The sequence below is a fragment of the Suricata suricatta genome, chromosome 13 (assembly GCF_006229205.1).
Source record: "Suricata suricatta isolate VVHF042 chromosome 13, meerkat_22Aug2017_6uvM2_HiC, whole genome shotgun sequence".
NCBI classification, from domain to species: Eukaryota; Metazoa; Chordata; class Mammalia; order Carnivora; family Herpestidae; genus Suricata; species Suricata suricatta.
The window spans coordinates 80972324-80986224 of NC_043712.1; the positions used below are offsets into that span (position 1 = coordinate 80972324).

General features: G+C 47.0%; 1 protein-coding gene across 5 annotated transcripts in view; it reads left to right on the forward strand.

Moving 5' to 3' along the window:
* Window positions 1-13901, forward strand: part of KANK1 (KN motif and ankyrin repeat domains 1) — a 64353-nt gene that overhangs the window by 31261 nt on the left and 19191 nt on the right. For all 5 annotated transcript variants that reach the window (XM_029920584.1, XM_029920586.1, XM_029920588.1 and 2 more), the window contains exon 2: window positions 2223-4886. In XM_029920584.1, the coding sequence (XP_029776444.1) occupies window positions 2223-4886 (2664 nt within the window). The remainder of the gene's footprint in view (window positions 1-2222; window positions 4887-13901) is intronic.

Consider the following 13901-nt stretch of genomic DNA (forward strand, 5'->3'; position numbering starts at 1 on the left):
GGCGGGCGGGCGGGCGCGCGTGCGCGGGGCCGGGCTCCGGGCCGAGCCCCCGCTCCCCGTAGCCTGCGGACGCGGTGGCCCCGTTTTAGGATCGCCGGCTCCGCGCGGTCAGATCCGCCTGCTCTTTCTGGACACCCGAGCCGGCGGCCTCTCTCCGCTTGTGGAATTTCAGACAGCGCTGGAAACAGGTCGGGCTGCATATTTGGTGCGAGCGTGTCGTCTGTGCGGAGTTCAAAAGGAACGAAAGAGGGAAGGAAAGCAGCGTTCTGCTAGCGCGAGCCTCAGTCGGCGGGTGAGGGCTCCTCATCAGCTCACCCTTAGGCTAGAAAGTGATTAAGCTGAGCGCCGCGTCCAAATAGAATTTCCAGGTTCTAGAAATGAAAGGTAGTGCTAAATACGAACAGCGAGAACAGCTTAACATCGTTTTAAATCAGGACACGCAGATACAGCGCCTTTCCACTCCACTGCTGGGCAGTCTTTTCGTATTTATCTCTACAACATTTCAGGGGGAAGAGGAGGCAGAAGGTTTACTCAGTGCATTCAGCTATCAGGTGCAAATGCCCGGCAGGACTAGGAAGGACGGGCAAGCAGGCAGGCAAGCAACCCAAATTGCTGGAAATCCTTGGCGGCAATCTGGCAGGTTCTTGCACCCAGGATAGGAGCAGGGGTCCACATGGCTTACATTTTCACTCATTGCTTTTGGAATCTTTCCACAGCTCAAAAACCAAATGCAGAGTTTGTTATTATGACTCTAGGAAAACACATTACTTAATCCTGCAATTTAAACAAAAACAGCCTTGCTTTTCCATTTGAAATGCGCAGCTCTGGTCAGCAGCCAGGTCTGCGCCTTGAAACGTTCTTGTGTTTCCTTTTCTAAGTGCTTGGTTTAGCTCCAGGTAGCATTTACTGCCTGCCACGTGATCCAGTGTTTAGAGTATAGGTTTGTTTTTATTTTCATTCTCTTCTGCATGTTTGAATATGTTACAAATACAAAACGGGGCATTCTTGGGACATAGGAGTCAGAGAGGAGAAAAGTTCTACTCTGGCTGGGACAAGGTGTGTTGTTTTTAAATGGAAAGGCACAAAATAGAGTTGAAGTCTGTCTGCTGTGTTCTTGCACACATGCTGCTAGAGTTAATCGCTCACTGCCCCCTGAGTCCTGGCTTTCTCATCAAGGAAGGGGTCAAGGCAAATCGTGATCTTGTGGTTGTGGTCGGGCACTGGCGTGCATTTGGCCACCATTTAGAAAGGCTGCACGGTCTGCAAAAGAGCAGTGGCTGGGAGACCTCACATCCCAGGCTTCCTGGATGTGCACTGATTCGGTCCTTTATTCTAAGAGTTTTCACCTTTGGTGCCTCACAGTTCACTTTATTAAACAGGAATCTTAAAAAAGATTTTTTTAATGTCTTTATGTTTGATAGAGTGAGAGAGAGGGGGAGACACAGAATCCAAAGCAGGCTCCAGTCTCCAAGCTGTCTGCACAGAGCCCCACACAGGGCTTGAACCCAAAAGCCAAGAGATCAGGACCTGAGCCAAAGTCGATGCTTAATCCAACTGAGCCACCCAGGTGCCCCTAAAGTAGGAGTCTTAAGCACTGCTCTCTAGACCTCAGTGGCCTGTGGACAACAAAAGAGTTGGTCTACCTGAAAATACAAGTCTTTTCAACACATTCTTTCCAAAAGCAAAAGTAGTTGGTAAGGACTTAATATACGCTGGGCTCCTTAAAACCACTGTCTCATGACATTCTCTTACCAACTTTATGACGTAAATACTTGTTATTTCCATTTTTACTCTGGGAGAAACTGAAGTTCCGAGGGGTTTATTCTCTTACTCACCTAGCTGTTAGGTTGTAGATCAGGGATTAGAACAGACAGAAGTCCATCAACTCCTTTTTTTTTAATGTTTTTTTTTTTTTTAATTTATTTTGAGAGACAGTGCAAGCAGGGGAGGGTCAGGGAGAGAGGGAGAGACAGAATCTGAAGCAGGCTCCAGGCTCTGAGCTAGCTGTCAGTACAGAGCCTCGACGCGGGGCTCGAACCCACGAACTGTGAGATCATGATCTGAGCCAAAGCCGTATGCTTAACCAACTGAGCCACCCAGGCTCCCCAGAAGTCCATCAACTCAAATCACACTAGTTTGCCACACTGCTGAATATACAGACATTAGTTTTTATCACTGAGCGTGTTACATGGCATTATAATATTCCCTTCTCACTCTCCTAGGAAAAACAGATGATGTTCTGAATGGAGATCCTGACAAGGACCAGAAAGATCCTTACTTTGTGGAGACCCCCTACGGTTATCAGCTTGACTTAGATTTCCTCAAGTACGTGGATGACATACAGAAAGGAAACACCATCAAGAAACTCAACATCCAGAAGAGGCGGAAGGCGTCCGCGCCATGCCCAGAGAGCAGGGCCGCGCCTGGGCAGCAGGCTGTGTGGACTTCCGCAGAATCCCTCTCATCCTCCAACAGTGACGACAGCAAGCAGTGTCCTCACTTCCTGCCAGCCGGAAGCCACCTTACATCGACTCCCATCCCAAGGCCACCTGCCCCTCTGGAGACCCCACCCCCTTTTCTCACCATCCCAGAAAGCCGACAGCTGCCACCGCCCTCCCCTCAACTCCCAAGGCACAACCTTCATGTCACCAAGACGCTGATGGAGACCCGGAGAAGACTGGAGCAGGAGAGAGTCGCTATGCAGGTGGCCCCGGGTGAGTTCCGACGGCCCAGACTGGCCAGCTTTGGAGGCACGGGCTCCACAGGCTCGCTCACCTCCTTCATGGGTTCTGGAAACCACAATGCTGCCACGCACCCACTTCAGAATGGATACCAAGGCAACGGAGAGTACAGTGGCTATGCCCCAGCCCTGGCCACCACGTCCTCCATGGGCAGCTCCATCCGCCACAGCCCCCTGAGCTCAGGGATCTCCACGCCGGTGACCAACGTGAGCCCCGTGCACCTGCAGCACATCCGGGAGCAGATGGCGATTGCCCTGAAGCGCCTGAAGGAGCTGGAGGAGCAGGTGCGCACCATCCCCGTGCTCCAGGTGAAGATCTCCGTCTTGCAAGAGGAGAAGAGACAGTTGGCCTCGCAGCTGAAACACCAGAGGGCGGCAGCCCAGAGCGATGTGTGCGGCATGCGGCCCCGGTCCTACAGTGCCGGGAACGCGTCGCAGCTGGAGCAGCTCTCCAGGCCCCGGCGCGGCCTCGGCGGCGAACTGTACATCGACTACGAGGAGGAGGAGATGGAGCGCGTGGAGCAGAGCGCACAGAGCATCAACGAGTTCCGACGGCTCGCGGCCGACATGCAGGCGCTGGAGCGGAAGATCCAGGACGGCGGCTGCGAGGCCACCTCGGGCCCCGGGGAGGACGCGGGGCGCCGGTCCGTGGCCGTGGGCGCCGACGAGGCCATGGACCGCGTGGTCGTGTACCGCAGGGGCTCTGCCTCCCAGAAGGACGCCGCCGTCGGGCCGACCCCCGAGACTAGGAGCTGTGGCGTCAGTGTGACGGAGACCATGCTTGGCGTGACCACGGAAGCAGACAAGGAAATCGAGCTGCAGCAGCAGACCATCGAAGCCTTGAAGGAAAAGATCTTCCGCCTGGAAGTGCAGCTGAAGGAAACCGCCCATGACCACGAGATGACTAAACTCAAGCAAGAGCTGCAGGCCGCCGGGTCGAGGAAGAAGGCGGACAAGGCCGTGACAGCCCAGCCACCTGTTCTCAGCAAGATGGTGGAGGCGGTGGTGGCCACCAGAGACCAGATGTCCGGCCACCACGTGGACCTGGCGGATGCGTGTGTCGGGAGCTCCGTGCAGACGCGCAGCCTGGGCATTTCCTGCCTGCCCCCGTGTGAGAGCAGGCTCGCAGGGCCTGAGCTGCCCATGAATTGCTGGATTGTCAAGGAAAGGGTGGAAACGCGTGACCAGGGCACGGGGCGGTCCATGGAGATGTGCGACAAGAGCGTGGGTGTGGAAATCAGCGTCTGCGAAACGGGCAGCAACACGGAGGAGTCCGTTGGCGATCTCTCGCTCCTCAAGACCCACCTGAATCTCAAGGAAGGGCGCTCCATCGGTTGTGGGGACTGTTCCGTTGATGTGACTGTCTGTCCCCCGAAGGAGTGCACATCCCGGAGCGTAAACACAGAGGCCGCTGGCCAGGTGGAGGCCGCTGTCATGGCGGTGCCCCCTACCACCAGCCGCCACACCAGTACGGTCTGGGAGCAGGTGGACCAGTGCACCAACACCGAGGTGGTGACCCTTGTGGAAGCCTGCACCAACACTTCTCTCAGCACTTTGGACAAGCAGACCAGCACCCAGACCGTGGAGATGCGGACGGTGGCTATTGGAGAAGGCCGCGTGAAGGATGTCAACTCCTCCACCAAGACGAGGTCCATCGGAGTTGGAACCGTGCTCTCGGGCAGTTCTGGGGTTGACAGGCCAGCAGCTGTGAAAACCAAAGAGTCAGGCGTGGGGCAGATAAATATTAACGACAACTATCTGGTTGGTCTCAAAATGAGGACCATCGCTTGTGGCCCTCCGCAGTTGACTTTGGGGCTGGCAGCCAGCAGGAGGAGTGTCGGGGTCGGGGATGAGCCTGTGGGAGAGTCCGAGGAGAGCCCCCCGCCCCAGGCTCCTGCTGGGATGGTGACCGGCTTGGATCACTACATTGAGCGCGTCCAGAAGTTGCTGGCGGAGCAGCAGACGCTGCTGGCTGAGAACTACAGCGAACTGGCGGAAGCTTTCGGGGAGCCCCACTCGCAGATCGGCTCTCTGAACTCGCAGCTTATCAGCACCCTGTCGTCGATCAACTCAGTCATGAAGTCTGCCAGTACGGAGGAGCTGAGGCACCCTGACTTCCCAAGGATGAGTCCGGGTAAAGTACCAGGTAGGTGGGTTTCTGAGGGACCCGGGGATAAGGGAGGCTGGGAAGAATAATGTACTTCCGGGAGGTATGGCTGTTTTTGCTGGAACCATTTTTTTTTTTTTTTTTTGAACTCTGGAGAAAGCTTTAGGATGGTAGTGGGTAGAAGGAACCCCTAAGCAGCAGGAATCAGACCAGGTCTGCTGATTCTTGTCTGATGATTTCGCTGGCCTCTGGCTGAGGACTGTGGCCAGGCGCAGAAAAGCTAGCGCCGGCTGGCCCAGTGGCTATCTTCTGGGGCTGCTGGTTGGCTACGACATCTTCTAGTTATTGCTCATCTTATACAGGACAGCCTGGAAAAGTCCCGTACTTTATGTAACCTTACTTACCTGTATATGATCGGTGAGACATACTGGCATAAAATGTTTTTCATTAAGACTTTTACCAAGGGATGGGGTGCCTGGGTGGCTCAGTCGGTTAAGCGTCTGACTTCAGATCAGGTCATTATCTCGCGGTTCATAAGTTTGAGCCCTGTGTCAGGCTCTCTGCTGACAACTCGGAGCCTGCTTCCAATTCTGTGACTCCCTCTCTCCCTCTCTGCTCCTCCCCCCACGCTCTGTCTCTCTCAAAAATACACATAAGCATTAAAAAAAAAAAAAAAAAAAACTTTTGCCAAGGAGAGCAGTTCTATTAATTCCCTTATTAATTCAGCCAGTTAGGATTGAATTCCTGCTCCATTCCAAGCACAGCGATGAGCTTCTGTCGTCCCACTGCTTACATTCCTGTCGAGGGCACAGGCCATAAACAGCCCTGAAGGATGTCGGGAGATGACACGTGCTATGAAGAAGAAAACTCCAGTTATAGGGAGAGTGAGTAGCGATGGGCAGGGCGAGGGCTCTTGGAGACGGGGTGGCCCAGAAAGGTCGCTCTGATAAGGGCCTCCGGAGCCCACACTTGGAGAGAAGGGAACCTTTCCCGTGGTTCATTTTGGTAGGTGCCTACATTTTTGTCCTCTCCTTTCGTCATGGAGATTCCTGTTCATCCAAGCTTTTCTTTAAACAGACTTAATTGAGAAATCACCCCAGAAGGTCTTAGGACATGCCGGATTTCCCTGCAAGCCTTATTAAAAGGAGTGGCCTCTGCAGCGGGTCTGTAATTGTGCACCGTGTCGTCCCAGGACCAGGTTCTGCTCCTGGCTCTCCAGCTCTCTGGACCCAGCCTGGCCTGGGGAAGCAGGGTCCCCCTTCATTACCCTGCACTTGTAAAATGGGAAACAGAAGGGCACCCGTCCTAGAAGGCTGTCACCGCATTCACCACTGGTGCACAGAGAGCCCGGGATAAGCCTTTGTTGTCATTGGTGGTGGTGCTAATCCTGTGTGTCCCCTGGGATGTCGTTTGTTGACCTGCTGAACTGTAGCTGAGGTTTGGGAAGCTACTGAAAACACACTCTTAGGGCACCCGGGTGGCTCCGTCGGTTACGTGTCTTCTGCTCAAGTCATGATCTCGGGGTTTGTGGGTTCGAGGCTCCGGGTCAGGCTGTGTGCTGACAGCTCAGAGCCTGGAGCCTGCTTCACAGTCTGTGTCTCCCTCCCTCTCTGCCCCTCCCCTGCTCACATTCTGTCTCTGTCTGTCTCTCTTGTGTGCTCTCACTTTCTCTCAAAAATAAATAAAACACTAAAAAAGAAATTTAAAAAAACCACTCTCCACTCTGACCAAACGCTTCAGGTAAAATGAATATTAATGCTTCAAACGGTTTGTATGGTGTGCACTTTATTTAATTTGATATGAAACCGCATAGTATAGACTGAGTTGTAAGTAAACCATTAACAAAAATTTTTAATTTTTTGTTTCCTTTTACAGTCTAAAGAGTAATGTGTCAAATAGACTGAAATAGATTGCTTTTATGTGTTCCTAGGTTTCACTTACAAACCTGAATTAATGTTAGTTTCTAGTAAATGTGCTATGGAAGAAATAGCTTTTCATAGAAGAAAAAAATGAACATGGCAATGATAGTCGATGTGTGGGGTGTTTGCCTTTTAGAATCTAGCCTTGTAAATGTCCAGAGGGGTCATTTTAGAGTGAATAGGATTAAAATGATACATGGACTGATGCAGTCTTAAGTAACTAATAATGTTTCTACTTCTTTTTAAGAATCATGATGTCAGATGTGAAGTCAAAATAAAACTCTTAATAAATACCTCCAGACAATGCCTCACCCAATATAAGAACATTCCCCTGCCAGCTTCCTCGTCCCCAAACTGAGGTTTCTGTTTCACATTCCTGCCAAAAATATTTAGCTCTACCCTTGCAGGCTGACTCCATGAGCACCAGGAATAGGGAGAAGGTTTTGACATCCCTGTTTAGATCTGACCCCACAAACGAATACCTATTTAATCAGCTAAAACACAGGAAACCTACAGCAGTTGAAAAAAAGTAGAAATATTTTTAATAGCACTTATTTGGTCACAGTGGCAGCTCCCTCCCAGCACCCAAGGGCAAATTTAAAGTGTTTCTGGAGGCACCTGGGTGGCTCAGCTGGTTTTACATCTGACTTTGGCTCAGATCATGATCTTGCAGTTCGTGAGTTCAAGCCCCACGTCAGGCTCTGTGCTGACAGCTCACAGCCTGGAGCCTGCTTCGGATTCTGTGTCTCCTTCTCTCTCTGACCCACTCCCCCACCACCTCCCTGCTCATGCTCTGTCTCTCTCTCTCTCTCTCAATAATAAAACGTTAAAAAAATTTTTTTAATACAGTATCTCTGTAATTCACAACACATTTGTAGTCTAAAGTTCTCGTATAAAAGGAGGCAGGTTAGGGACTCAGCCCAGAGCATTAAGCTTCTGTTACTCATTGTTTTATGGACTGAAAATTAAAGCAACTTGTTACCGTCGAGCGTTTCAATGCTTGCAAACTGTGAAGCCTGAAGGCATGTCAGTCAGAGCCACTGGGGCTCACTGCGGGCTCTGTACCATACAGAATACTGTTCATGCCCGGTCTAGAATACATTTCATGTAGAGTATAGACATTTTCTTCCCCGAATGAAAAACGATGTGGAATCCGAGTTGGACATCACCAAAAGAGCATAGAAATGATCCCTTATGGGAACCTAGTACTTTACTTTAAAAAGTGAAGTTTGGCTCTGAAGCTGGACATTCTGGGTTCAGATTCTTCCTTGGCCACTTTGTTCCTTCGTGGGGTTGAGGTGAAGATTTAGTGAGTCAACAGGAGGAAAGCATTTGGAATAGTCTGCAGCACTGATCGTAAGTGCTCATGAAATGCTGGCTGTCTTTGCCATGTTCAGTACTTGCAGAAATGGAAATGTAGATACAGAACAAGTGGCCAAACACAAATTGTACAAATGGTCTTTGTTTCTAATCCAAGTTTTTATCCTCATAATTCTGGCTGTCACCTCTTTCCCTCAATTATTATGCCTTCCCAACGAACAGTTTTATCAAGACAAACCTATCGGTAAAAAAAAAAAAACACAGCATCGTTAGAATGAATGTTCAATTCTGAGTTTTCCAGAGTCCACGTAAAAGCTAAAGATGAAGCCTAAATTAACATATGTGTATTCGTGCCCAATCCAGAGACTCCTCCATTTTTCTAGGTTAGAGATTGGAAGGCATCACTTTTTCATAGCGAAAGAACATTCATTTTTGTTTCACCATAATGCCTAACACCCGTATTCAATTTCTTAAAATTTTAACTACAATATGTGCTCATAACAAATTAACAGTTCAGAAGAGCACAAAAAAAAAGAAAAGTGAAAGCAAGCCTTCCTGTGCTCTCTTGGGGTAACCCCTTGTGTGGCTGGTGTGTGTAGGTGTGTCTGTGTGTGGCTCTGTGAGTTAGAGATGTAATCTCTTAACAAAAGTTGAATCCTACATACTCTACTTTCCATGGAAAAGGTCGCAAACATTCTTCTAGAATTAAAGAGACCTTGTCATAATTTTGATGCAGCTGGAATTTGTCGATGACCAAAGATGTTCTGTAAAGTACTTGTTTTCTTTAATGTGTCATTTTCAAAATTTTACTTCCAGTATACTTAACATGCAATGTTAAATTAATTTCAGTTGTGCAATATAGTGATTCAGCTCAATACGTTATTCAGGGCTCTTCATGAGAAGTGTGTTCTTTAATGTTTATTTATTTATTTTTGAGAGAGAGAGAGAGCAAGCACGGGAGGGGCCAGTGAGAGAGGGAGAGAGAATCTGAGGCAAGATCCTTGCTGTCAGCACAGAGCCTGATGCAGGACTCGATCTCACAAAACGTGAGATCATGACCTAAGTCAAATCAAGAGGTGACGCTTAACCGACTGAGCCCCCAGGTGCCCCAATAAGTGTATTTGTAATTTGCTTCACATATTTCACCATCCTCCCTCCCACCTCCCCTTTGGGGACCATCTGTTTTCTATATTTAAGAGTCTGGGTTGTTTTTGTCTGTCTCTTATTTTGTTTGTTCGTTTGTTTTGTTCCTTAAATTTCACATGTGAGTGAAATCATAATGGTATTTGTGTTTCTCTGACTTATTTCACTTAGCATTATACCCTCTAGCTCCATCCACATTGTTGCAAATGGTGAGATCTCATTCTTTTTATGGCTGAGTAATATTCCATTGTATATGTATACACCACATCTTTATCCATTCATAGTGAATGGACACAGGGCTGCTTCTATGATTTGACTGCTGTTGATAATGCTCCAGTAAGCATCAGGGTGCATTTATCTCTAAAGTCCTTATTGATTCCTTGGTAGTGTGAGTTTATGGACTTTATATTTTCTTTTATGGATTTAAAAAGTTAAGAGGAAATAAGTTTCTGTACTCACAGAAACCTTAGGCAAAAAAGGTTTATTCTTTCTATAAATCAGTTGGATGGTTTGGGTTTAAGAAGTGGGTTAATATATTTTTCGCCCCCCTGGAGAGAGAAAATTCTAAATGAATGACTTGCGCTTACAAATATGCTAAAACTATATAACTGTCTCTGAGCAAATATACGCAAAACTATCTATAACAGTGGAGCTTAACTGCCTGCCACAATTTATGGAAAATTCAACTCTCATACTCAGAAGAACTGCCTTAAAGATTTTTTTTTTGTTTGTATTCATTTTTGAGAGAGAGAGAGAGAACGTGCGCACATGAGTGGGTTAGGAGGACTGCTTTTTAAATCAGCTTCATGTTTGCACTCTTCATTATCTTGGGTTTGTTTTAAAAAGAAAAAGTATGAACTGGAAATCATTCCCATAACTGTGAAAGCAATTTTGTAGACAGAAATCTGAGCCAAAGCAAAATCAGGGCAAGAAGTTGTCACAGAAATACTATTTCTAGTTAGTTTTATCTTAGCTCAAATAATATACCATTTACTTGTCCTAGGATTTGGGGGTTTTTTTATTGCAGTTTTTTTTTTTAATGTTTTTATTTCTTTTTGAGAGAGAGAGAGAGAGAGAGAGAGAGAGAGAGAGAGAGAAACAGCATGATCAGGGGAGGGTCAGAGAGAGAGGGAGACACAGGATCTGAAGACAGGCTCCAGGCTCTGAGCTAGCTGTCAGCACAGAGCCCGACGCGGGGCTGGAACCCACAAACCGTGAGATCATGACCTGAGCCAAAGCCAGACGCTTAACCGACTGAGCCATCCAGGCACCCCTGCCGTTATTTTTTTTTAAATAAATGTTATCAGAGCATCATATAATCCAGACAAAATGCTTCTGAAACCCTGGTGTGTATGATGGCCTGATGGAGGGAAGGGTCTGCTGACCCGGAAGTCAGAAGAGCTGACCCGGAAGTGGCTGCTCGGAAACTTGCAGTATCAGTTGAAAGAAGCAAGGGGGCTGCCTGTCCTCTTGTGTTATGAGAAGCTTGGATTCAGTTTTTCTTGCCGGATGCCCTTTGAGCAGAATTATTCTCTAAACATATCTCTTCACCAGGCCACCCATCAGATTCAGCTGGGAAACTTTTTCTAAAATTCATGGGTTTCCTGCTGCCACCCACCGCCACACCACTTCCCAGTAGGCACACCCAGGCCCTCTTTCAGGGAAATGTTAGAATAAACAACCTTAGAGCAAGGTCTCTTAATCTGCAGGCCGTTGCTTCATGAACTGTTTTGTTAGGAACTTTTGTGATGAAACTACAGAGCCAGAACATCTGTTACCTTGGGGTGAGTACTCCAGCCCTAAGGAAAATCGTTTATGAAGGTTTAAAGTCTGTCCACCACCTTTGCGAACTCTTCAGCCGGCACGTGTTTGAAAGTCTTACTCTTTTAATCTAATGCTTTATTATTTTTAATGGGTGTTGGTGGAATGGACAGGGAACTCCTGAAAAAGATGCAAGTTCACTTTGCATATATTCCTAATCCTAAAATATGTAGTTAATTTCTGGCTAAAGCACGGAGATGGGTAGTTTTTGAGAACTGAAGTGAGTTTTTGGATATTCAGTCATACACGGTGAAGTGAATTTATAGATATTGGACAGTGATCACAGCTGTTCATTCTTCCTCCAAGTGGCTAGTTATTAATATCTCAGTAAAAAAGCTTTCAGTCTCCCCTGTGCCCATCTCTGTTCCGGTCAGTTGACCGCCATCCATCCATTGTCAACTCCGTGCAACGTGTATAAAGTGGCCTGTGCCTTAAAGAACGTGCAATCAAACAATGTGCCTTGAAGAACTTGCAGTCCAGCTAGGAATCCGAGATATGTAGACCAGAAATATGAATGATAAGTACCAAGTAATGTTACAAATAAAAAACTGCTCCAAGAGTTCCGCTGCAGTCAAGTCCTCGGTAGTTGGGGGAGGAGATGAGGGCCTCAGCTGTATCTAGAAGCACACACATGCTTCACTTCAGTTACTGCAGCCTGTCAGTGTGGGTTCTCTGGGTCAGGTCTTGGGATGGTGTGTAATTACATGTGGGTGGGCTTGTGGTGAAGGGGAATCTGAGTTTTCCTCCACTCTAGCATTTTTAAGTACCCACTTTTAGATACATTCATGACAGCTGTCCAGAATGTTCCCAGGAAAATATTAAAATGGCCCTAGAAACTATTAAACTGCAGCTCTGACCCTTGAAGCTCTCCAGTTCCAGTTGAGTCTCTTGGGAGCCCCATACATGGGCCTTCAGACAAGAGTTCTGAACATTGAGCCTTGAATCAGAACCAGATTGCCCTTTCTCCTCCATTAAAGATACTACCTTCCCCCAAAAGTAGTATGTACAAAAAAAACCCCAAAAGACAGTGATCCTTCATGAGTAATTTCTACTGTCTCTTCCCCACACCAGTATGGGGTCTAAAAAGGGCAAATTTGTGCTCAAGCCTCTTTATTTATGAAACACTAGACAAATTCATTCAGATCCCGTGAATTCTTTGTTTTTCTTGGGGAAAGTTCCTACATGATAGCATGGCCTCCATAATGATTCATTATTTCAGGCTTACTTCCTGACAAAATAAGCTCAAGTCAGAATGTTTAGCTGAAATTTTAGCAAAATAACATATTTAATAGCTGGGCCCAGTGTTTACAGTTGCATTTTTCAGAAACCACTTGGCTTTGTAAATAAAAATACTGGTTTGCATGGCAGAAGAATTGGATTATGTGAGCAGCGATTTTTAAAATTCGTTTTATTTTTTTAAATCAGTTGCCTAACAAATATAGATAAACATTGGTATGTGCCAAGAATTAATACAAATTCTAGATGGAGAAATGTCACAGAGGAAACTAGAAAGGGGGTCTTGTTACAGAAACAAAACAAAAAACACTCCTCCAGCTCTGTTTTTCATTGAAAGATTTCTCATAAAATAGTTTGCTTTGAGCATTTCTAATTGTTACATTCTAAAGGCAGGAACATGCAAAAAGTTTTCACTTTAATAAAGTGACTTATTTTTCATGATAGCTTGCCTTAGCTAGTATAATTATCCGTATATCAAATGCTACATGTACTCTAGAATTAGAATTAATGCTTCAAGGTGTTCTTATTTTTCAGAACACTGAGATTTCTGTGACTCAGTGTGTTTTTTAGTCATCACTAATCTGGTCGAGTCATAAAATGAGGTTCCCGCGTTATTGCCATTGATGGTCATTGTAACATTGTAAGTTAAAGACAGAATGCGCGGCGCCCCCCTCCGGTCTCTAACTCCCAGGCCGGCCCTCCTGTGGAAACCATTGCCACCTGGTGGGAGTTTTGGGCATCTAGGCCCCAGTGCTGGAGTTCTGCAGGTATTTTGTGCTTGCTTCTGTTGCTTTGCCCATGTTGTTGGGGTAGTCGTGGACTTCTGTTAATGGTCCAGAGCCATTAAGTAAACTCCAGTAATTCCTAAGAAATCACCTGGTCCAATCTGATGGACTAAACTAACCAGAGGAAAGTCTAAACTCTTGTTTCCAGCAGTCAAGTTTGTTTTTATTAAGTTTAAGCTCTAAGCCCAAGGTGGGGCTTGAACTCATGACCCTGAGATGAAGTGTTGTATGCTCTGCGGACTGAGCTAACCAGGTGCCCCTCAGCATTCAGGTTTTATATCATTATTTTGATTCAGGGATTCCCAATCCTGGCTGTACAATAGTCACTTGAGCTTTTAAAGAGTGCTAATACTTGGGCCCACCTAGAGATAGTTCCCTGTGTCTGTATTTATTTATTTTTATTTTTAAATATTTATTTTTGAGAGAGAGAAACAGAGCACACAAGCAGGGAGAGGCAGAGAGCGGGAGACAGAGACTCTGAAGCAGGCTCCAGGGTCTGAGCTGTCCGTGCAGAGCCTGACACGGGGCTTGAACCCAGGAATCACCCAGGTGCCCCTCATTGTATCTGTATTTTTTTTTAAAGCCCCACCCGCAACTTTGGTGATTCTGAGGTGTGGCCAGGGTCGAGGTGTTGAATTTTGTTTTTATTCTTACTTTGGTTTTCTTGGCTGCATCTTTCCTCCCTTGTACTTGAACACACAAATCATTTGTCAGTCATTTGTACTTTGCCTTGCTGGTTAGTCTGACTAGAAACCTCGTGACTTCCCATCAAGTGACATAGGCACTAACTGAAGGCTTTCCATTCCCCAGCACTGTCCCCAGCACTGAAG